This window comes from Rissa tridactyla, chromosome 1 (genome assembly GCF_028500815.1).
Source record: "Rissa tridactyla isolate bRisTri1 chromosome 1, bRisTri1.patW.cur.20221130, whole genome shotgun sequence".
NCBI classification, from domain to species: domain Eukaryota; kingdom Metazoa; phylum Chordata; class Aves; order Charadriiformes; family Laridae; genus Rissa; species Rissa tridactyla.
The window spans coordinates 85,342,057-85,367,259 of NC_071466.1; the positions used below are offsets into that span (position 1 = coordinate 85,342,057).

General features: G+C 35.8%; 1 protein-coding gene across 1 annotated transcript in view; it reads left to right on the forward strand.

The window, feature by feature from the left end:
- MOSPD2 (motile sperm domain containing 2) overlaps window positions 1–23,266 on the forward strand; it is a 38,840-nt gene extending 15,574 nt beyond the window's left edge. The window contains exons 6-15 of the mRNA XM_054213703.1: window positions 1,850–1,910; window positions 3,158–3,196; window positions 4,132–4,256; window positions 9,442–9,612; window positions 12,484–12,596; window positions 16,906–17,002; window positions 17,821–17,917; window positions 18,582–18,711; window positions 20,632–20,734; window positions 21,202–23,266. Of these exons, the coding sequence (XP_054069678.1) occupies window positions 1,850–1,910; window positions 3,158–3,196; window positions 4,132–4,256; window positions 9,442–9,612; window positions 12,484–12,596; window positions 16,906–17,002; window positions 17,821–17,917; window positions 18,582–18,711; window positions 20,632–20,734; window positions 21,202–21,348 (1,083 nt within the window). The 3' untranslated portion in view covers window positions 21,349–23,266. The remainder of the gene's footprint in view (window positions 1–1,849; window positions 1,911–3,157; window positions 3,197–4,131; window positions 4,257–9,441; window positions 9,613–12,483; window positions 12,597–16,905; window positions 17,003–17,820; window positions 17,918–18,581; window positions 18,712–20,631; window positions 20,735–21,201) is intronic.
- The last annotated feature ends 1,937 nt before the right edge of the window (window positions 23,267–25,203 follow it).

Consider the following 25,203-nt stretch of genomic DNA (forward strand, 5'->3'; position numbering starts at 1 on the left):
TTGCAGCTGTGCAGTACAGGGCCACAAGCTTTTGAAAAGATATTTCGAGACATGGTGTAATTAAATTTTGCAAGGCAGGGTTGGTGCTCTTACCTGTGCCTTGAGAGCTATCTATCCATGCTGCTAAAGATAATACTGGAGCCATGGTTTTGTATAACAAGAATAAAGGATTGTAATAATTTCCTTGATTTGGGTTTTATGGAGCATATCCTGCAGCAACTTCTTTCCAGTGTTTTTGAGACTCCCAGAGACACAACATCAGCAAGTGCTCTCCATAAGTGTCCCATTGTACAGTCTTGCTTTGTAGTTAGTACATTTATCACAGAACAGTAGTATTTTTTTTTAATGTCTGTTTGTAGCCATGCAGAGTAAACGATAAATATTATCCTAAAAGAACTTGGATTTCTTAGTTCTTTTCTGGAGTATGCTTCATTTGTTCGTTCCATTGTTATGGACATCTACTATGTCGGCTTCTATCACTGGCAGCTTTTGTCACTGGCAGCCAGGTAATTCTGATAGCTCATGCCTTGTTGCACCAGTTCAGGTGACTAGAATAGATGCAGTTATTGAATGGTCTGCTGAAATCTTTACTTCTTATTCCAGACTTCCATAAAAATGCTGGATCCATCCTCCTAATATCTGATAGTGCTGCTTTTGGATAGGCTGCCGAATAAAGAGTAGCGTCCTTGTCAATGCACAGGAGATTCTAATCATTGCTTGGAAATCTATCACTGTGTTTATGCTGTTAAGTGAAAGATACTACATTTGGTACAAGCAATAACCAGTTGAGATAAATACTTCTGTTAAAGGCTACCTTCTGCCTCTAAAGATACCAAGCTTTCAGTTAGTTTTTAATTACTGAAGCTACTAATACAGCTTTCAGGTTGTGGGTAAACTTCTTATACAGGGTGTTGGTTATTTTCTCTCTGTCCACAAACGTTGTGATAGTGTGTTTACATCCCTTTAGGATCCTGTTCCCCACAGCATTTTTACTGTTATGACAGGCTTTGGATCTTCCATCAGCAATATAGTTTGTACTATTTCTGAAAGTCTCCTTTGTAGTAGTGGTCCCTTCTGTTAGGACTGGGGGAAGTATGAGTACTCATGGCAGGCTTCCCACCTAACCAAAGTGTTTTGTAGTGGTAAGGTATCTTTTACTTCATTATCTATACTTATTTCATAAAATGTCTTTTTTGCCCTTTACTGTGTAGTCAGTTCTATTATACCTGGATTTCGCAACTGTACTGTTTCTGTGTGGCTGCTCATTGGATGGAAACACCCTGAAAATGCGTGGTATACAAGCAGCAATTTTGAATGCTGCCTCTGCCCACAATTTGTCTGCATACTACAAACTAATACTAAAACCAAAAATTCTCTTAAAAGGAAAACTTACTACTGCACTCAGGATCTTCCAGAGAAAAAAATACATTGAAGAATATGCAAGATAAGCTATTGAAGGGAAATTTTCGTATGCTTAGTGCTCTCCCTTGTAAGGCATTAAGATAACTTGTTAGGCTTCTTTAGGGTTAAAGGTTTATTTTTCCTGTATCTTTCCATTACAGCTTAAATCCTGTTGATACTCTGCAGTAGTTCAGACACCTAATTTATTGCATTGATAATAGGTCTGTTGACTGCTTTGTTACATCATAAAGCTAATTTTGACCACCATCCTGCAGCAATTTAATGAAGTGAAAAGCATTGCATTGAGTTTGGATGGTGTTTGCAGTATGGGTAAAACTTGAATATAGACGATTACAATGTAAGTATATTGTGCTATTCAGTAAATGCCGTGGCTTAACTAAGCCTGTACTTGATTTCCATTAGCATTTACTCTGTGCTTTTATTTTAGGACTTGGATTTTGTTCGGTTTATTGTCAACTGTTTTACAGATTATTACCCAAACTTCCTCAGTAAGTATTGTATATAACTTCTTAAGCACTGTAGACTTGCGTAACAAGAGTATTTCATAACGTTGCAGATGATGGGGGAGAATTTAAATCTTTTTCCACGTGCTTCGTGTGGTAACTACATGGAACACTGGGATGTTACAGATTCAGAATATTTTTGTGCTCGTAAATAAGCACAACTTCATATTGCAAATAAATTTTCATCAAAACTCAACTGGCATTGCATGAAATAAGAATCTCAGACATGTTTTCACAGATTAAAAATTAATATAAGCATCTAGTAGAACTGAATTGGCTTGTTGTTTCTTTTGTTCCTTGTTACTTGGGTAGAAGCTTTACAAACTTGCATGATAGTTTGTATCTTTTAGGAGTCTTCAGGGGACAAAGAATGAATGGCTATAGAAAATTTTTGGGAGCAATGGTTTACTCTGAACAGATTAAGGCATATTTGTGTGCACATTTGGAAAAACCTGCTTATTGCCTGCTAATTTTTTTATGGATGGCAAACTGGCACATGGATGGCACTGAATATTGTTTGCCCGCTCATCTTACATGAGTTACAAATTTTAGGTAGAAATGTATCTGTGAATATTGAAATTCTGTACAGCAGCTGCTTGAACTCTGAATATTAGATTTCAGATTGCTATCAAAGTTTAAAACTTTGATCAAATATTCAATGTAAAGGCAAGCACAACCTTTGTGGTTTTGGTTTTTTGAAGAGAAAAATTTTGGGACACTTCTGAGTGAAAGTACTAACTTTTTAGACTTCTCTGCTAGAACAAAGAAAGCTTGTAAAAAATGTAGATTTACAAAGACACTCACTATTGGCTTCTTTGGGAAAAAGAGGTGTTGAATATAGGTGTTAAGCTTTCTTCTCCATTCAGTAGTTGCTTTTCTAGCTCAGGTTGAGATCTTACCTTTGTCTGCCTTATTTGAGGTGATTACTTATAAGTAACATTATGTCAGAAAAGTAGTATCCCAGAGAAGTATATAAACAGTGTTAACCGTTTATTAACAGTTTATTAACTGCTTTCCAAGCAGACAGCTAATGTATTCATATAGTAATAAAAATAGGTTTATACATTTTAAAAACAATTATACAAAATTCTTTCTATAAGGAAGTGAACATGGAGGCTTCTAAAAATGAGTATTCACTTTTTACATGACCGTTAGTGCTGTGCTGCCTCTTCAACACAGAAATACATAATACTTCGTGTTCAGGTTATCTCCTCTTCTTTTTCTCTTTTCAGCAAAGATAGTGATCTTTGAAATGCCATGGATAATGAATGGTGAGTTCTTTGGTTTTGGGGTAGGCGTTTTGTTTTTTGGTTTTTGGGTTTTTTTTTAAGATCATGATAGCCTTTTAAAATTAGTAGCGTAAATAGGAAGTGTTTTTCTGCTCTGTGTAGATCATACTTTAGATTGCATCTGTATTTATCCTGTTATCTTTAAAGCTTGGGAAACCTTGATAAATAGTTTTTTCCTTGAATGTTTCCAACTGTAGTCCTTTCAAAGTTAGATCTGTTCATGATTTAGGAGTACTGTCAAGAAATGATGGACACTATAACCAGCCAAAAACTAGAATCACAATTTAAGATAGATGCCCAACACTGATATCGTTACATATGTTTTGATATGTGTACTTCAGTAATTATGTTTAATTACAATGTACAGGATAAGCATGTTATTCCTGTATTTCACCACATGAATACATATTTTTATGTGGCTTTATATTTTTCTGTATATTCATGTTTTACCATAACTGAAATAACTACGGTGTTTGAAAATACTCTGTAGATCTAAACAAGTGTCCTTCAAAGCAGCAAAACATTTCAACTAGGAAGAGTGTATACATATCTTTCCCAAACACCCTTACTCAGATTCTGAAATACAAATGCTTTTACTTCCTCAGTACTTCCTGCGCTAAATTCCAAGACGAAAAAATTGTCATTTGTTAAATCAAAGATACGCTTTCCATGAAAGTCTGTGGTCTGTCTGCATTCATCTATAGAAAAGTGTATGTCCATAAAATACTTTCTCTAAATAATATTATTTTCCTTGCACTGTTTATTCCCATTATAATAGATACTTTCAGAGCACATCCTGCTGCATCTTATGGGATGTAGCTCACTTGCGTTCCATAAAGTGTACCAATACGCTGCAAAAAAACCGCTTCCTGACAACTTACATATACCTTTTGTGTTTTGTTGTGTTTTTTTTAAAGCTGCTTTTAAAATTGTGAAGGGTTGGCTTGGTCCAGATGCAATAAGCATGTTGAAGTTCACGAACAAGGGTGATGTACAGGAATACATCAGTGGAGAGTATCTGCCACCTCACATGGGTGGAACTGTAAGTATATTAATATATCATGGTCCTTTTGTGATATATTGAGGCACGCTTATATAAATCACATATGTGGGATTGAGAGTTGGAATTTGAAATTTCTTAAAGCTGTTCTGCCATTATAATTTGTAAATCACATTAATATAAAATGGATTAACTTATGAGAATTTGACATCTGGCAGTCTTAAGTACAGAAATAATTTTTCTGAATCATTCATCCACTTTCAAGTCATTGGAAACCACTTACTTTTTCAGACCTCTAAAAAAAGATACTCCATTTTAAGTGTCATTCTTCCTTCTACTTCTCCCCTCTTCCTGATAAATTGGAGATTATGTGTTGGTTTATGGAACAAATTCGGTGAACAGAAGATAGGTTTCATGGCCCTCTGAGATTTTTCATCCTGCTCCAAAGCTATAATTCAGTAAAGACAATCATATTGCAATTATTTTTCCTTTTTTGTCTCTAGGGCTGCTTTTTAAAACGTGGCTGTAGAAGTTTCTGGTTTTAAGAGTATATTAGAGCTCCCAAGAGTATCCTACAATCCCGTATCACTTTGACAGAACCTGGATCCTATTTTAGTGCAATCTAAATATCAAAACTACGCAAGGATTTTGTACAGCAGGTTTCATTTTTCACAAAGCTAGTAAATCAGTTTGCATAATCTTTATAATAGAATTTGCAGAAAGAGGATGTTTTTCGTTTAAAATTTTTGTAGACCATTTATGGTAATGGAATAAGCCCAATGTAGAGGAGTTATTTTTACTTGTTCTTTTCAATATTTTTTTTTTCCTGAAGTTTTTTTAGAGTTATGGCAGTAACAATATGGAGAAAAGGAAGACTGCTTCAGCCATAGGAGGAGAGGCAGCATTCCTTTGTATATAAACTCAAGGTAGAGTTCTGGTAGCCAGAACATGTGCAACTTGTTTTGGGAACTTAAATACTTAATTTACCTTGATTTGTTTTAATTTGACGGAAAGTAGCAGCCTTTAAAAAGTGCTTTTGCACGAGACTCTTGAGGAAAAGATTATATTGTCTTTCTCTGTGGAAAATTGCTGCCCAAACTGCCCAGGTTCATATAAGAACTTTCTCGTGTTAGAGAAAGCTGAAATTGCTGAACTTCAGGAGGGGGCACTGGGGGAAGGGCTGACGATGTCTGAAGTGGCTTCAGTAAGGACTCGAGTGGTGTGGAGCAGTGGTTCTGGGCCTAGCTCCCATGGTGGTGTCCTATTGTTGCAATAGAGGGGAAAGTTCTTTTCCTCCTTCTTAGAGCTGAGCATCTCCTGTCTGCTTTTTAGACCATCTTACCTGATAGCTAATTAAATCTTTAAAGAAAGAAGCTTGTGGCTTTGCTAAATATCCTGGCTAAGCACACAGTTAACGTTTATCTTGTCTTGCACGGTCTGACCTGCAGGGTCTCACTGCCGGTTAGTGACTGTTGAGCACGTAGGCTCCATGTTGCCCATCTAAGAGCATTAACAAGTTCCAGAATCACATGGAGGCAGCTTATCCAAACCATTTGCCTGTGGTAGTAAGTTGCAGTGACAGAAATAAATTAGTAGAATCAGAGTACACTTGCTTGAAAAGGACTCCAAGGGTTTTGACAATTTCAGAAAAACAGATTAATCTCTGCATGTTAAAAGCATGTATTTTGAACCAGGAGATGTTTTGTCTAACTACTGAGTCTCTTTGGTATTTAGCCACTTGATGGATGTTTTGAACTTTTAACCTCAGAACTGTCATCATCTGGAAGCATTGTTGGCAAATACTTAGACTCCAAAATTATGCACCAGATCCTCCTTCCAAAGATTTCTTCAGTGCATACATTAAAACAGTATTTTGCATCTCTCTGAAAGCAAGGAGTTTTTCAAACAGAAGACAGACAACTTACTGACCTTTTCTCAGAATTTAACTTTTCTTGATGGGCTTAACCATGGCTCCACTTGAGGCAGCTAGAGTCTCTGAAGATAGAGTACATTCACCAGTATTACTGTTGTCAGGCCTGTTTTTTTTAAGGCAGTATCTGACTTGCACAAATTCATTCCCTCCACTCAAGCATTTGGTTTTTGGGTTTGGGTTTGTTGTTTTTGGGGGTTTTTTTTGCCTCCTTCCAGTTCTCATTCTGTCGTCTTTGATTTCCACACATTTAGGAACAGATTGTCATGTTTGCAACTAGCATGATGCAGGTGAAGAGCACAGCATATCTGTTCAGAACTTTGTACTTTATACGGTAGCCATAAGTAGACTCATTCTTTCTCCTGTGTCCCCTATTAGGATTTGTCTTGGAAGAGCCAGGTCTTGCCAGGCATAAACAAGTAGTGGAGCAGATCATTTGGCTAGTTTCTTTGGGGAGATACAGAGAACATAAGTACAGTGGAATCTAGGTATGCAAGAGGAATGTTAGAGACTAGTTTTGTAATTAACAAAAAAAAATCCATTTTGGAAATAGAATTAATAATGTTGAACTCGGAGTCAATGGTTACTTTGCCTGGATTGAATGAACTGTTCTGTCTCCATCAGAAGCCTTCAAGCTTCCATATCTCAGTGAAGTTATCTTTAAGTATGTTTTGGTTTCGCTGTGGCTTGGGGTCACTCGAAGGCTGAATCTGAAGTTTTCCTTAGCATGAAAATCCTTCAACTAACTGTCAACCTGCTGTGAAAGGAGGAACATAACTTGCTTGGTTTTAGACAACAATGGACAAAGATGTCTCCAGAGTATCAAAAGCATTAAAAATAATTATGGAAAACAGAAGCTTAGATTTTGCAGGACTTTAAATAGGACTTATGTTTATATTCCAAGTCCTCATCAATGTCTGTTGGCTGTGACTGTTACCATACTGCTAATCAAGAGGGATTGCATACCATGTACCTGGCTTTGAGTGGTTCTTTTCCATGCTGCGCAGATGTCCCTCTCTTTGTAGTCGGTTTGTCTTGTAGAACTTGTTGAAATTGCCCCAAACAGATTTAGGAGCAAGCTAATCTGGAAAATTATGATTAGGTGCTCGAAAGCCACTCGTGAATCATTTTCGTTTAGTAATAAATGTATACTAAGTTAGTGTTTTCTTGGATTCCCAATCTGTTGTATTCCACATTCTACCTGTTCCAGCTATTGATGTTAATGCTGGAACAGTCCAAATCTTAAGGCATACATGCTTTTGGCTGTCCAGGAAGATTTGTTGCTTCTTCAATAATATTTTGTGCAAGGTTGATGTACATACAGTGTACACATTGATGCAAGACGTACATGCAGTAGGGTGTTAGTTTGTGTATTTGCCCAGTTTTCCTTTGTCAGAGATGGGCAATCCATCCTTATTAAATCCAAGATTCTCTCCACTAGTGCCAATATTGAACAATGTGTGCAACTAGAATGCTGTGCTCTTCACCTGGGTATCTGAATTGGTAGCCCATAGCTTCTTGGAAGGACATTTTATAGGTCAGTGGCCTGAAGCTAAGACATCACTAAGCATTTGCATGTGACTTCATGGCCACTGTGTGCATGTAGTCTTAGAAAACATCACTACAATGATTAAGATGTCTCTACCACAATTGCCAAACAGTAAAAACATCCGCTGTAAAAGAAAGCGATTAGTCTATATAATTATTCAATGCTACATATCAAGCATTGAATAAATCTGTCTTGTTTATCTGTCTGAGGTTTTCACTTTGTTGGTAGATAAGCTCATGTCACTGAAACTTATGGACTGTGATTGGAAAGTGTGGTACTTTAAGTTGTCCCAGTGATGAAATTCTGCTCAGCTCCTGAAGCTGTCCAGCATCGTGGATTAATGTGGCCAAGTGAAATGTGTAGCAAAATTAGCATCTCTTTATTAAGGTCACTTTTTCATATGCCCTTCAACATCTGCTGGAAAGGAGTGAAAAAGCTGTTTATCAGTTTGGCTAAGGGTAAGGTGGCTATCTCTGCCTTGTATTTGCAAATGGAGGATGTCAGTACTCTGCAAGCCTACTGTAGGGTTGCTAGCACTCTGGAGTCTTTTCTGATGGTGAATTAGTCTGTTCCTGATACTTAAAGTTTGTCCTTTAGGCCCTTAATAGGATATTGCTTAAGCCAGTGGATACCTGTTTCATTCACTTAAAGGTCTGTGACTGTTGCTTCAGCCTGAAGAATAGGAGAGATTTAGGCCTTGATTATAGATTAGCAGGAAGTATGCTGTTTTGTTTGGGGTTTCTTTTTTTTCCCCCTAACATCACATTATTCTTTATGCTTAGAGAAAGCATACTTGCTTATGGAGAGCTCTCTTGAAACACTTTCTTTAACTTCCTGCTGGTAGCATAGTTTGGGAACTGCGGGCATGGCTTGAGTTTCCCTCACAAGAGTCAAAGCTATGTCATTTTCCTCCTCCACTGGAAAAGCTGACAAATTAATTCAGTTTACTTGGGGTTTAAAACTTTGAAAATGCAGTAGGAACAGAGACCCTTGTTTAAACGCTGTTTCTAACGTTAGATGTGCTATAACTATTTTGGGAATGTTAAGAGACTTTCTAGTTAGCAAAAACTGTTTTCACTGGTCCTCCAATACAAGAGGTACCCCCACTGTAGAAGCATCGAGAACTTAAATATGCTGCCTCTATGTTACTTAGGTATCTAGAGTATGATCATTAAAATGATTTAGCATTCCAAAGACTGAGGTCTGAGTTGCAGGATATGTTAAAGGTCCACACACTAGGTTAAACTTAGGGATTGTTAAGGGTTGTTTTCTGGTTTTGTTTTTTGTTGTTTTTCTTTTAATTGTGGCGATTGTGAAACTAAAATACAAAGAACAACTGAAGTTTTTCATCACTTTTGGAACATTCTTTAGAAATAGCTGTCATAGGTTTTAAACCATGTTTCCTAGGACTAAGAACAAAACTTCAGCATTAGGACTCTGAATGTTGATCCTCGATAGACCAGATTCCGCAGTTCTGCTGCGACTATAAATAACAACAGTGGTTACAATTTAGTGGATTCATTGTGTGACTGTATTTATTAGTCTATTAGTGATAAAATAATGATAAAATAAAAACTGTTGGTAGTGTCAGCTTTCTGGACAGGTGGTCAACTTAATGGATAAATGAAATATACAAGTCATGTGAAATGAAAAAAATGACTGTATTTGCATTTTAAAAAATACTACAGAAGGCACTTTTTCTCGTCCTCCTAAATAACTGGTCCTTTAAAAATCTCCGTATGTTTTAGGATTCTTTCAAGTACAGCTATCCTCCATTGGTTGATGATGATTTTCAAACTCCTTTATGTGAAAATGGGCCCGTTGCTAGTGAAGATGAGCCTGAAAGTAAAGAAGAGATAGATGCGGATACCAAGGAGACTGGGGAGCTGAATGAAGAACAAAACCTTAATCAGAAAAAGGTATCTAACTCTGAAGGTTGAGGCAAGCTTAGTTAAACGGTTATAAAGTGGGACAAGAGGCATATAATTTTTGTTTCTTGTCAGTCTTTTTCTTTGTGTATTGATTATTTTTTTTAAACTTTTTTCTGACCTCCAGTTTGATAAAAGAACACAGTAAAACTGAAAAATATGCTTGCAGTTTCACCCTTGCTTCTTAGTCTGTTAAGACCAGTTTCATGCTTCTGAATGTGTAAAATGTCTATCGAATATTTAGTGTATTTCTGGAATATAATGAATTTTACGGTAAAATTTAAAAAGTCTCTGTTTTGTTTTTAAAGATTATGTCTTTCTTGTGTTGGTTTATTTTTAATCTTGTTTTATCTAGTGGTTTGCATCTTAAAATACATCTAGTTTTCTCAGATGCTTAAGTCAGTATGTGCATGAAAAAATATTAACAGATAAATATGTATACTTTACTGGATGTAAATTTGTTTTCTTAAATTATTGATAAAATCTCAATATATAAAAGTTTTCATTTAATCTCAGGAGAAATTGTATCCCTAATCCATCAATGCTGTTTTACAATATAATCTTCCTGCAGTGGTGTTTATCCAGAAATATAAAGGCATTTTTTTATACAAGTCCATATGAAGTGATATTAAGGAATGTGCAATGATGGTCTGTTGGGATATCACTCCTGAAAATAGCAGGAAAAATCTGAAATTCACCACTCTAGTGCTATAATTAATGTTGGAAGATTAATTGCAAAACTTCTGTTTAGTGGAGTAGAATGCTTTAATATTACACTTTGAGTTTCATTTGCTGTTTTAAGTTTTTGTCAGAATAATTTGAAACACAGCTCACTTTACATCGTCCAGCTCTTCAGTGCAATTTGGCCAGCTATTTAAAAAAAAAAAAAAAAAGATAATTTCACTGACTTTAAGGTTGAAAGGAAGCATTAGAAAACCATGGTGACCTCCTGACCATTAGACTCAGTAGCTTGTTTTGGTTGTAGTACATATTTCAAGCTCTGATTCTCAGATATAGAAACGTAGAGAATTCCTGTTCAGTGTGTGAGTTGGCTTTGTGCTTAATAGCCTCAGTGTTAGCTTTTAATTTGCTTGGCTAAGTTCAGCTTTCTGCTTACAGTATTTTTTTACTTTTCACTCTTAAAAAATAATAATTTCGTTTATGGTATTTTCTCTTTTATACAGCATAATCAAGCTGCTACTCAGTCTTTACAATGAACTAATAAGAAGATTGCCATTTATGCTCATTATGTATCAATTAATATTAAGGCACATATGAGGCCTTGCCTTTAACATTAAAAATTTTCAGACCGTATCTCATTGTTGATGGTACTATTTCTGTAAGAAGTAGATTATTTTTTTTTGCTTCAACTCACCATTCTTCTGTTCATGTATTTAAGAATAATACTTGCTATTTCTTCCACAGCAAGTACGCCATTGCTTGCCACTTCAATATTATGTCCTTTTCGGAAATGTGTTTTCAGAAACACTCCCCTATTGTCTCAGAATGATTGGCATTTCTTATTTCTAATTTAATTGTTGTTACTTGACTGTATCTAAATAGAAATATTCAAATATTTTTTAAGTAAGGCCAGCTTCCAAACTAAAAGATTTCAAGTGGTCTTTGAGGTATCATTGTCTTCATTATGGTTCACTGCACTCCCAGTCTTTATATGCAGACTCTTGTCATCACTAAGAATTCCTCTGATTTGATTTATATGTATGCCTCTTCTTGTCCCATAGAAGGGATGATTTTTTCCACAGAGCAGAGGGAGCCATGAGTGATAAACTTGGTTAGTAAGTGCCTCTCCTGTAGATGCCTGCATTTGGCAAGAAGGACTCCACCTTAAATGTCTACTATAGTAATATTTTTCTATGGTAGTTGTAGTTAGATTTATGTAGAATAAAGCCCAAAACATAACTAGTGCAGTGTATTTACACACTAACCTTTTGCTATAACTGTAATTATAAAAAAATGGAATCAAATTGCTGGGTGGTTCTCTTTATAAAAGCTGTTTTCTTATAAGATTTTGTATTACTTTCATTCCCATACTTCAAATTTACGTAAACGGAATTCTCTTCATGTCTTCTCTCTGTGTTTTAAGTGGAATAAAAACAAGGCTAAGCAGACTGTTCAGGTACCTGATCTTGAGTCATGATGTCACCAATTCTTTCTGTTTCCTATATCCCCCTCCCCCCATTTTGCATTTTGAATTCCAGAGTTCTTTCATTTTTTATAAGATGTCCAGGCCTGCTGACCTGTGTTTTCTTAATGTAATAGAGGAAAACCCTCAGAACCCGAGATATCTGCAGTTTTGGATGCACCAATTAAATCAGGATTATTTCTTTTAAATTCTCCAATACTTCAGAGTTCCATGTAAAAGCAGTGAAGATATGTTTAGCAACACTGCAGTACAATAAAGCGTGAAATTGTTATTATGTTTTCTGTTCAGTGTTGCAGTGATTGTATTGGGGTGTCTATTTTAATTGAAAAGTTTTGCCATGGAAGAATGCTTCATAATCGTAAAATTCAATCTTAATCATAAGTATTTGAGGTACTATAACATGTCTGGAGTTTTTAAAAACAACCAACTTGGGTATCAGGAAGTTACATGAAAAAAAAAAAAAACCAAAGCAGAAGTTTTGTTTCATGCATGTTTAATATATTATTTAACTTCTATAAGAAATCATTTTATTCAGTGGCCTTCAAGCAGCTTCAGGGAATGAATACATATTAATCTTGGTCTGAAATACATAAATTGTTGAAATAAGCCACCTAATATTCTTTAAAATACCTGCATGATTCTGTAACATGTATAACCCAGGTTTCTAGTTAATCATTATAACTATCATTTCTACTTAGATGAATTCTATAGAACAAATTTCCAAATCAGAGGAAACTGACAAAACAGAGTTCAAACCAAAAAATGCAAAGAAAGCATTAACCACTTTTAAAGGACCTTTATTACATATCAGGTAATAATAATTTTCTTTTATTTTTTTTTATTTTTTACAATGTGCTTTGGACACTTGAGTACTGAACTAGTTCAGAGTATTAGAGGAAAACATTAGTTATAAACATCCTTCCAAGAATGATTTTTACAAAGCTCAAACAATTTTTCTGGTTTTACGTGTTTTTAGTGAATTTTTTGGTGTTGCTATTTGCATGCGTTTTGTAATAATTAGTAGGTGTATATTTCATAGAACTAAAGAAGCATTTCATGGTTTGATTTATACTGAGAAACTGTCTGCCACCAGTTTTTGTTAAACGTATGCTTATCTGTAATGAGAGCAGAGGTTTGACACAGTTTGATTTCATTGGCTTAAAAACAATGTGTTTACTAAAACAGCTTTCATTGTTAATCATGCTTAAATTCTTTTAACTTAAGATGGCTATTAAACTTAATGAATGTGTCCAATTTATTTTGTGTGAGAAGTACTCTGGGTAAATGGCATATATGCTCAGAAGATTTTTGTCATCCAAGAGGCTTACGTCTTGCAGTGAATCTGCTTTTTTATCATTGAACTAGGAAAAAAACCAAACAATTAGTCAATATAATTTTTTCTTTTCACTGCCTTTCAGGTTAAGATGCTTGTTTAGAAGTCGATTTAGATGTTAACTTTTATTTTCACTTCCAGTTTGCTATTAGATGAATGAAGAAAATATCTAATTTATAGGTAATTCCTTAGCTAATTTTGTAAGTGCTGTACTGAATTAGTTCTGGAATGAATTTGAATAATGACATGCTCATTAGCATCAAAAATATTTTATATGTGATATTTTCCTGATTTTGAAATTAAAATTATTTTTATAGTCCGTTATGTGCAAAAACCTCCTCTGTATAGACTGAATTTCTAATATGGTAGGTCAAAGGCATAGACTGCAGAATTATGATGTTTCAAACAATGCGTAAAATTTTCTGTCCCCAAGACAAAAGAAGCTGTGTTCTTCCATCCACTTCTTAAAAATAAAATAAAATTGAAAAAAAAATAATAATACACCAACCAAAAACCCCACACAAAACTACCTTTTTTTTCTCTTGAAATATTTCAAGTTCTACCAGTGAAATAGAAGTGTTGGAGTTTCAGAGAAATTGTCTGAGCAGCCAGGGATCACACTAGGAAAGCTAAAGCCCAGATAGAGTTAAATCTGGCTAGGGAAGTCAAGGGCAACAAGAAAAACTTCTGTAGGTATGTCAGTGATAAAAGGAAGACTAGGAGAAATGTAGGCCCTCTCTGGAAGGAAACAGGAGACCTGTTCACCTGGAATATGGAGAAGGCTGAGGTACACAATGACTTTTTTGCCTCAGTCTTCACTGGTAAGGGCTCTCCCAAACCGCCCAAGTCACAGAATGCAAAGTCAGGGACTGGGAGAATGAGGAACTATCCTCTGTAGGAGAAGATCAGGTTTGAAGCTGAGGAACCTGGAAGTGCACAAGTCCATGGGACCTGATGAGATTCACCCGCGAGTCTTGAGGGAACCGACAGATGAAGCTGCCAAACCACTATCCATCATATTTGAGAAGTTGTGGTAGTCTGTTGAAGTTCCCACTGACTGGGAAGGGGAAACATAACCCCCATTTTTAAAAAGGGGAAAAAAGGAAGACACAGGGAACTACAGGCCGATCAGTCTCACTTCAGTGGATGCCCCATCTCTGGAAGTGTTCAAGGCCAGGCTGGATGGGGCTTTGAGCAGCCTGGTCTCATGGGAAGTGTCCCTGCCCAGGGCAGTGGGTTTGGAACTAGATGATTTTTAAGGTCCCTTCCAACCCAAACCAATCTGTGATTCTATGAGTTCATGTAAATTACATGAAAGAGTAAACTTAGTCAAGTATAGAGGTGTGCTAATACTTGTAGTCTTGTCGTCATGGAAAATAAAATTCTGGTGTCTCCGTTGTCCTTGCTGTTTGTTTGTGTTTTGTTGTGTTTTTTTTTTTTTTTAAAGTAAACTCTTGAGAGTATGCACAGTTGTTGCTGTTTATTAATATTCTAACTCTATAGAAGCTAGAACTAGTTTTTATTTGCCTGGAATCTTTCTCAGGACACTGAACTGAAATTTATTGAACTGAGAATACATAGTGCCTCTTTAACTAGTCACAGGCACCTGTCTCAAACACTATAAGCTCTGCCAGCATAATTAGCTTGTATTCTTGCTGATGCCAGCATTGCCCTGTGAAGGGAGCACCCTAGAGCCTGACCAGGAACCTGAGCCATAGCAGCTCTGGCACCATGAAATTGCCAAGAACCGGCAGCCTTTCTGTGCCTTTTGAACTGTGGCTGCTGAAGACTCGGTGAGGCCTCCTTGAAGCCCTGCAGGCAGAGAGATTCCTTACCTGTCTGCTGCTTAGTAGTTGTTGGCTCTCGTGTGTGACCAAAGCTTGGTACTTGGTGCTCTTCTGTTTCTCGTATCTGTAATCACACTCACTGGTCATCTGCCTCTTCCTGGTTTAGACCATGTTTGTGTTTGCCTTGTATACCTTACTGTGAAAGACTGGTCTTTATTGGCCTTCCTTCTCGACAAGTGAATATATTTGGTAAGGTAAAAAGCAGCAGTTTACTTGCACTGCCTGGCAGAAGCCTAGCTCATGTTGTGATGTATGTTGAGATGAGAATTTCTAGTAGAAGCTGAAATGGTTACCCCACGCACATCAGAGTAAAGAAAGTAGTGTTTCTGTAAAAATTGAAAAGCGTCCACGTTCATTTAAAATAAAACACCCCACCCTCCCAAAAACTACGTACCACCCGCATCCAACACTATGGATCTGATTGATTTCACAGACAACAGGCATACAGTAGTGGCCCTCAAGCCCCGTTTCTTTTTATTTAGGTTTTTTTTGGGTCAGTAGCTGCAGATGGTGGTGGAACAAGAAAGATCAGGCTCTAGCAGAATATTTCCTTGAGCTCTTTGTGTGGCTTGTTTTGATGCTAGTTAATGCTTTCCTGTCTCATTCGTGGTTCATCTTGCAATTGGTGTAACACACAGCTGCAATAGTACAGTATTAAGATAACCAAAATACTTTGTAACTACAATCCTTCCTTTCCCTACTGTTGGTGGTTATTTAAGTTGAGAATTTGGGAACAGGAAAAAAAAAAAAACTGATAGGAGAAGGGGATACAGTTACCCTGTTAATCTGTTTTAAACCCATCAGTTTCTTGCTTTCTGTGTCACTTAGCTTCTCCCCACCAAAAAGAAAAAAAAAATCTTGTTGTGTGGACTGTGTAATGCATTGTAAAATATAGGCACCCCACACAGAGTCACTGTCAGACTGCTCTTTTAGCATGGGTGTTCAGACTTGCCCTACAGCACCAGGGATTTTTCTTCTCAGCTAATACGCTGGTTTGTTTAAGTGAGAGAGGAGAGAAGGATGGGTACGATGAGAGGTCTTTGGAGGAGGAGGTCAAACTAACATGAAATCGGCATTCTGAAAAGGGTAGAAGGGAAAAATATGTAACACGTTTTTTTAAAAAGGCTTTCTGTCAAAACGATATGCAGTTCTGTAGTACTGCATAGTATGGTAGTTCTTTGTGTGCTCCTAATGTGACGTATTGAAAGAGAACACTTTTTCACTTGAGTTTTCTCTGAACTTGTGGTATATGAGCATGCCCTACTTTTTGCCTAGTAGTGTTCATTTGAATGTTTATTCCGAAATGAGTTGTGTTACTTTGATATTGGTTAAATGGTTTCATGCATGACTCTCCTAATCGCACAAGAATATTAAAAACAAGCAATAACTTTATTTATGCATGTGTCACCAGAAGTATGTGAAGACTGACTCATAAGTACAAGTGAATTTAGCTGTAGTGGTGGAACTGACTGCCACTTGCAGGTACCTGACAGCTCCTCTTATGTGTGCACTATACCCATTACAAGGATAGATGTATGGGGTGTCTGTCACGCCTTATACTCTTTAATGTTAGCATAAGTTAAAATTAATGATGCTTTCCCATAACATACCTCTGTAAGATGCAGTGGCTGAAGTGACTGTGTATTTCTGTTGGCTATTCCTGCTGTTGCAGATGGCCACACTCTTCCAGATGGAAGAAGTCAAGGGCAGAAGTCAGCTGAGGCAGCCAGGTCCACTTGTGGTCATGAGTCAACCCTGAGCTTCACTACAAAATTTCTGCATTTTGTTTTCACAGCTTTTTTTGATGAAAAACTGTTAAAAGTGACTGTAGCTGCAGGGTTGAAAGTATTTTATTTTCCTGGAGGTGTGGATGGGTTTTTTTCTGTGATGTGTTTTAAAGATAATTTCAAGAAACTAATTCTTCTTAAATTTCTTATTAGCCCAGCAGAAGAACTATATTTTGGATCCAAAGAAACTGGAGAGAAAAAATGTTTGATAGTTCTCACAAATGTCACTAAAAACATAGTGGCTTTTAAGGTAAGAAAGTATTTTATGTGTTACCTGGTTTACTTTACTAAATGTGTAACTTTTTCTTGGTTTCGGTAAGGAGGAAGAAATACTATTAAACCCGCTTTTCAGTCTAAATTTTTTATTCTGTAGTGATGTTTGAAGCAGATCAAAGACATACGGCTGAATTTATGCCTATTATGTACCGCCCAAAAGGGGATAATCAGTAAGACAAATCTTCGGAGCACTGACTGGAAGAGAGCTATGGTGATAGTTAATTCTTTAGTGAGAGTCTAATACTTCCTGAAAAAAAGAAAGGCTTGAGCATTGAAAAGTAATCTTTTTAGAATTTTTCTCTTTTTTAAGTCTTAGCTGGGAACAAGTTGCTAATGCTCCAAAGTGATGCAGCTCCATCTGCAAATGGCACCGTCAAAGGAACGAATGCAGTCATGTTTGCTTCAGAAATAGAGTTGACTTGTGTCTTGATTCGTTTTTTCACCACATCTTTTGTGTTCTCTGCACACAAAACTAACTAAAAGTTTCCATACTTTCATATGAAGAATTTTAACATAATCCATTTGATATTCTTGGCTCTTTTTAAGCATGTATATAAGAGAGAAAAATAGCGCGTGCTAGAAAAGATAGAAGTGGTTGAGAGGGAGGAAGAAGAGAAATACCAGTGTCAGATTAGTCCTACAAAATAAAATATTTTAAAGAGTATATGTATTACTGTGTCTTAATGTTTAAGCTTTTGGTGATTATAGTTATTACAGAGTGAGGGAGATTATGAAACAGTCATATTTGTGAATGCATTTACTATATGCTTGTTTGGTATTTTTTCTTTATAGGTGAGAACAACTGCTCCTGAAAAATACAGAGTTAAACCCAGTAACAGCAGTTGTGAACCTGGCACATCGTTGGATATAATAGTCTCTCTTCACGGTGGTAAGTAAAATCTTACAGTAGAATTTTTAAGAAGTCTGGACAAGTTTTATTAACAGGCTGACTGCTCTAGATACTAACCTTTGTGTGTGCTTGCTGGGGTGTAAGACTGACTGACACCCATGTCTACCTGACTCTTGTATGAGGGTGTTACTATTTGTAAAAACACATGGATATCAGACAGCATTTGAGTAACTGCCTGTACTGATTTACTACTCCACTTAGGCATAAGCAACTGTTGTCTGCAACCCATTCTGCTTCTTGTCTTAAAAAACAAAAGTTGCAGTGGCAGCTGTCTCACTTGTGCTCTGTTACAGTGGGAGTTTATCTGCAGTAAATTAGTTTCCTACAATTGTTGCAAGGACAGGTGAATTTGCTGGAGAATGCATTCTTTACAAAATTGTGGCTTGTCCTTGTGTGTGACTCGTTCGGACGAAACTAGAACTGTTAAAATGCAACTGTAAAATTTTGGGAAAACTGTAATCAACATTGTTGAGCTTAAGAGAATGATTTCATTATTTTTATTTCTTATAAGTCAGTGTCCAATGTCCTGCAATAAACAAGCTGTCATTTTAAAACACTTACGTTAAAAAAATGCTTCTATACGCTTTTTATTATTGTCATTTTATCCAAGCACACTTTTGCTTTTTTCTTCCTTCGAGGGCAGGTTTTGCAGCTTCTCTGCAGGATCGTTTCCTTATAATGGCAGCAGAAATGGACCAGTCTTCTGGAGCAGGTATACCAGAACTGACTCAGTTTTGGAAAGAAGTCCCTAGGACCAAAGTGATGGAACATAGGTGAGCATATGGATTTCTGTTGACAGGGCTTTTTTTAGCGATTATCATTTAGCTGTTCTATAGTACTTGCATATTATAATCAGTGAAGAATTCTCCAAACCCAGTTGTGTGCTTACTGACTGAAGTATGTTGCTGAGGCGTCTGCACTGGTTTAAGTGATTAGACGTGTTTTGAATGCATAAAATGTCATAGTATTCTGCACATGCTCTTCTTTTTATTGTTGTTGTTCTTGTGCTGGTTAAGAGTTAAGTGGAAAAAGTGTGAATGGATGTGACAATACACACAGACAGTATATATATATATATTTTTTTTTTTAATAAGAATGTGGTCCTTGATTTTTCTAAAAAGAAACAAGCAAGGAAAGAAGACATAACAAATATAAAACTGTTTTCTAGACTATATTAAGAAATATCCCCTTTCTGCTAGGGAAAAATCATAATTTTATAGAAAATTTCTGTAAAACCTATCACATGTTCCTATGTGTGTTTTCCATATTTAATGGTGAAAAAATCACAGAATCACAGAATCTTCAGAGTTGGAAGGGACCTCTAGAGATGATCTAGTCCAACTCCCCTGCTGAAGCAGGATTGCCTAGAGCACATTACTCAGGGCTGCATCCAGGCGAGTCTTGAAAATCAAATAATACTAGGAAAATACATTTTCCCGTACACTCTTTTATATATACCCATTACTCTTCTTACTCTTCTCTCTCATCTATTCACACATCTAGTTGTATCACTGTACATTTCTAGGAAAAGTTCCTTGTAGTTTTATTTCCTCTAGAAGCCTTAGAGCCATGATATCGAGATGCTGTTTCATCTTTAAAAAAAAAAAAAGTAATTTGGCTGTATTTTTACTTTAGATTGTTCCTAGGGTTTGGGGGGGGTTTGGTTTGGGGGGGGGGGGTTGGAGCTGCCTTTACCTCCCCATGGCCAAAATTAACATGGAAAAAGTATTTTTGAGACTTGATGCCTAAGTCTTGCTCTATCTTTGCTTCAAATGTTTATCCCTGACTTCCCTATTAAACATCATCTACATCATGTGAGTGACCTCAAGCTTCCTTGCATAAATATTGGATTTTTTTTAAGACAGAGCCTGAAACAATAGGGACAGATTATTTTATACATTAAATTTATCACCTGCAAAGTGTGCTATGTATGTATATTACTTATGAATCAAAACTGACCTTTGCTTTTTGTTAAAACTAGATTATAAGTAGTGGAGAATATAATTATTGTCTCTTTAATACTATATGTGCAAGTACTTCATCTGAGGAATCTACTTAGATTTTATTACAGCTATTTGTCCCTTTTTTTGTTTTGTCTTGCCAGAGAAGTTTTAGCATTTCTCTTCCCTTAAAATAGAAAAATACCGCCGCCTCAATTTAACCATTTCTTTAGCAAATAAATGTATTCCCACACTAATTGACTTGCATCAGAGCAGCTTCTGCTCTGTATTTTATAAATGGCGTAGGATTCCACTCCTACAAAATTCTGTTCCTGTGTTTTCAACTGTGGAAGAAGTGGACTCGGTGAAGAATGTTGTCACTAAGGTTTAAAACAGAAAGAAAACCTTTAGATTTTCTTTGCTGCTCAACAGATTGCTGCATCTCTGGTAGTAAGTATTTGACAAAATAATCCAGTGCATCCTGTGCTATGAATTTAAAATGATGAAGATATATTTTAACTGAGGACGCAGGTAATTTTGATCTTGCTTTTTTTGTCAAAATGTGTCAAAATGTAATTAGTGGACCGAGGAAGCCTTTTCAGACTATCATTGCAACAGTCGTTTAGAAAAGTAATCAACCAGAACAGATGATAAAGTGCATATAATAATTGTTAGATGGACTGTTTACTAATAATTATACAAAGTTATATTAAATTTATGGGTTTTGGTGCATATTCTTTATCTCTTTCACAGGCTGAGGTGTCATGTTGTAGAAAGTAGTAAGCCTTCTTCTCTGACGTTAAAAGAGAACGCATTTCATATTCCAGCAAAAACCAACGAAGATTTACATATACAGGTAATAGTGTATTCCTTTGTGCTGAATATGGAACAAAATTATAAAATATGATAGAGATGAAAAGAATTTGTACTAAACCTCCGTGGTACTTCATGAATTATACTATTTGAAAAGCTCAGCAATTGAAAGTAACTAAATCAGTGATAATGATTTAGTTATTTTGTTAAATGGTAACAGTATAACAAAATACTACTTTCGGTGCAGTTTGCTAATTCCTTTTATGTATATTACACATCTGGGGTATTGTGCTTCCTAGTGTAAAGATGTCACCTGCTTGATATCGACAATATAGGCTATCCATAACCTATAACTCCTAAGATTCAAAGCCTCTTTAGCGGAACAGATTCCTAACGTAGGTAGTGATAGAAAAGGTATCGCTAAGAGAAGTCTTTTTTTTTTTTTTTTTTACTGTGCTTATAGTTACTAGTTTAGTTATTATAATTTAATGAAACTATTTCTATTTTCAGCTGACTCATTTACTGCAAATTAATAAAAGACTTCAAGAGCAGATTGATCGCTGCCTCTGGTTCCAGCAGTTGTCAGCTGTTTTATCAATACTGTCAGTTACTGTCGTTGCCTTCTGCTTCTACCTGGTGTATACCCAGAGAAGCTAAAAGGAATTGCTTTGCACTGGGCTGCCTATCATGGTGCACTTGGATTTTGGAACAGCCAAAATGAGGTTTGTGAGCCCACAACAATGAACGATGATACAACTTGCTGAAAAAAAAAGAAGAAACAAATGACCGACAAAGGAAGTTACTGAAAATTGACGCTTAGAACAGTTCATGAGAAGGTGTTAGAGCTAGGACCTATTTTCACTGTACAATTCCATAAATACTACTGAAGGAGGAAACCAAATACAACAACATAATTTAAAACTATTTATGTTTTTTTTCTTCTCTATTCAACTACTTCAAATACAATATTTCATTCCTTTCCATCGTATTCATTCTTACATGCTGAATTACTCTTGTAGAAGGTGCAAGCAGTCAATTTCAGTGTATTATAAAGGTTAACTTGTTCATTCAGGAAAATTTACAGAAATTATGTAGTTTGGGCAGATTTTTTTTATGTAATCTATGTATGTGCACATATAAAGGAAGATATTTGTTGTTAGTAATTATTTTGGTAATTCAGGCTCATTGCTTTCATTGGTTAAATTCCTTGGTTTTGTGCTTTTCCTGAATGCAAAGTTGTAAATATTTCCTACCGAATAACAGACACACAACCATATTGACCAGGAATATAACCCTTGTTTGATTCCAAAGATAGTAATGAAATAATTATGATGAGACACTATTCCTATTCTTTATATTCTTTCCTTTTTTTTTTGAAAGCAACTCTTATTCAAATTGGAGGAGTGTGAGAGTTGACTTTTGATGGCCTATTATTGGTTCATAAAAAGGCTAATAAATAGCCAGTGTGAGAACTCATTCTGAGATGTGCAATATGCTTAAATTACAGATGAATTTATGAAAAAAGCAAGCCAAGTTGGAAGATTAAATATTGTTGAAGGCATCATAAAAGTGTTCTATCTGCCATTTCTCAGAAACTGTTGTAGAAATGGTGTATGAAGCTAGTGAGAACTTACCCTAACGAGGATTCTTTGTACTCATTGCTGTAAATATGTATATTAAAATTATAAACACTTAAGAGGAGACTGATGGTATCTTTCATACATTTAAAATTTTCACTCTTGATGAGGTCTAAAAATATAAAATAATTTCTTTACTGGAATTAATTTTTGCTACAAATTGGCTTTGTAACAGGTCATTTAGTTTTTGTCTGCTGGCTTCAATGGACGAGAAGAGATAATTGAGGGAAAATAAAGGTCATACTTTGCTTCTGTCTCTTTGCTTACGGTATCTTTCCAGTGTGTTGTAGATGTAGTATCATTTGTGGGAAGTAGAAAAGGGCAGTTTGAAAAAATGCATTACTAAACTGATTAACTGGTAAAGCAGCAATATGATTACTAAAAATACTACCATGTAAAAGGCAGGTCTACAGAACTGTTTGGTGCAGAGCCTTCTGTCCTTTCTTAATTTATACAATGTTTTGCCACATCTGCATTTTCTTAATTTTTCACTAATCTCATTTCTGTTCAGTTTGCTTCTTGGTATTTTGTTTTCTTAACGAGTTAGCAATTCATATTGTTCACTGCTTACTATGAAAGTGTTATTTAGGTTATTTTCATGTGCATGCAACTCAAATGCCTTGCTTCCAACAAAAATGGGTTGTTGTCTTGTTGAGGAAGGTAACGAAGTAATTTGTAACCTTAAGGTAGTAATAACCATGCTATTAAAATGCCGATTCCTTAATTTGAGTGGATTGAATAGCACTTTACTGTAAAATTGCAAGAAATATATTCTTAGAGTCTTTGCCAATATGAATATTTTAATGTTTTGGTGCTTTCATATATTTTCAGTATTTTATTACTATGTTGGTATTTTCTTTGTATGATGAATCAGATGAACATCTTTTCTATTTTAATATGTTTTAGAAAAATACGGTTACAAAATAAATATGAGCAAATATGTAGTCTTGAATGTTTAGTCTTTTAAAAATAGCTACATCTCCCGAGGTTCTGGTTCTCTTGTTAGTCTGCAGATAGTGAATATGAACGAGGGGTCAATATGGTAATGGCCCATAGTCTGTTGTTTAATAGAAGTTGTGACGATACTTGTGACACAAATGTGAAATAGATGATCATAAATTCCTAGGCAGAGTGCCTAACATGATAAGGTAGCACATGGTATTGGCATGTAAACACCACCATGGCACACATAACACAAATCCACCCGATACAAATATATGTATATTGGTAAAACTAACTGTTCTTTAAACAACACACAGTAAATGGAAAAATACATGTAAGCAAAAAAAAAAAAAAGGCAAAATAACAACATATGTTCTTAAATAGAAATAGACAGTAGTCTGTTTGGTATTTTTCTTCTCTGAGAACTTCATTGTTTCTGTCATCACAAAATATGGTGACCAGTCAGTATTTTCCCAGTCTCCAGTTTTAGCAGTTCAGGTTTTATTTGCTTACCCTTGGAAACATGGGTTTCAGCCAGTCCATTTTGGAAGGTTTTGAGTCAAACACTCACTGAATTTACAGTTTGCACAGCCGTGGCGTGATTTGACATGATATCTAAAATCAAGAGAACAGACGAAAGATTGGGTTCAATTTGGGTTTGGGTTTTTTTCACGGTACGTGAAACTCAGCTTATAAAGCTGGGGCATTTTAGAAATTAGACAATTCACAAAATAGGATTTGATTACATGAACTATCAAGATTAAAGGTTTATTTTTCCTTTCCCTCATCGTCGATTAGCAGTTAATCTTGGCTTTGACAGATAACTAAGAGACAGCAGTGTTTGTAATCCTAAAAATTAGCAGTATATACTCCCAAAGAGCACATATTCTTTTCCTAGCAACAAATTTTTGTGCCCTATTCTTAGCCTCAGTTTTTTACTTTGTTAAGTAAAAGATTAAATTTAAGACTTTTCGTAGTATTTTAATAGGTATTGCTTTATTGTCTCTTCTCTGGTTCCAGAGTCTTCCTGTGGGATAGCTCTGGACCGTAGGAGAAGGTGGTGTTCCAGTGATGCCACTCACAGGCAAGGATGTTGATAACCCTAAAATTATTTGCACTGGTTTAATGTTACAGTGTATTTGAATGCTCAAAGAGATATCAAAACAGCAGCAAAAGTTTATTTTACACAGGAAGTATATATTTTTTAATAGTGAAAACAGGAGTTTTTGCATAAGGGCACAGCCATAGTGAGATTTTTTTAATTAGATGCAAAAACTAAGTCTTAAGGAAAAAGTGCATTGGAGCGGGCTAATTTGAAAAAAAAAATCTTGATTGTAATATTTTAACATATTGAAGAATTCTCCCCCTTCTTTAGAAAAACAGATACAGACAAGCATAGTATTTTTTAGACATATTGTAAAATGAGGAGGCAGGGGGCAACAGGGCCAGGAAGAGGGGGTTTTAATTGCCTTTGTAGTTCGTCAGCGATTCTCTACCATAACTGATTTGTCTGTAATGTCTGTATTCAGGTTCTCTCAAACGTTTGTCCCCTCTTCCAGATGTTAGTTTATATGGCAGATACTGACTGCGTGGGGTTTTGTAGAGAGCATTTTAAGTCACTGTCTTGGGAATTCTCTTACTGCTGTGCAGTTGGACTGGCAGCATAAGGGTATAAATGTTGTTCTGTTAATAAAGGACAGTGTTAGTCTGGGTTTTTTTTATGGCTTTATTGTATTCAAGTAAGGATAATAGAACAAATTTGAAATTTGACCAAACAACGCTGTTCTGCAAAACACATCACAGGTGGCTGTCAGAATTCACTGGTTTCGATCTTTTAGTAGTTCCATAGGGTATTGCATCCGAGACACGCAGAGGTCTGTATTTACAGTACATGCATCAGTTTAGGAGGAGCTAATCAGTTCTAATTAGCCAG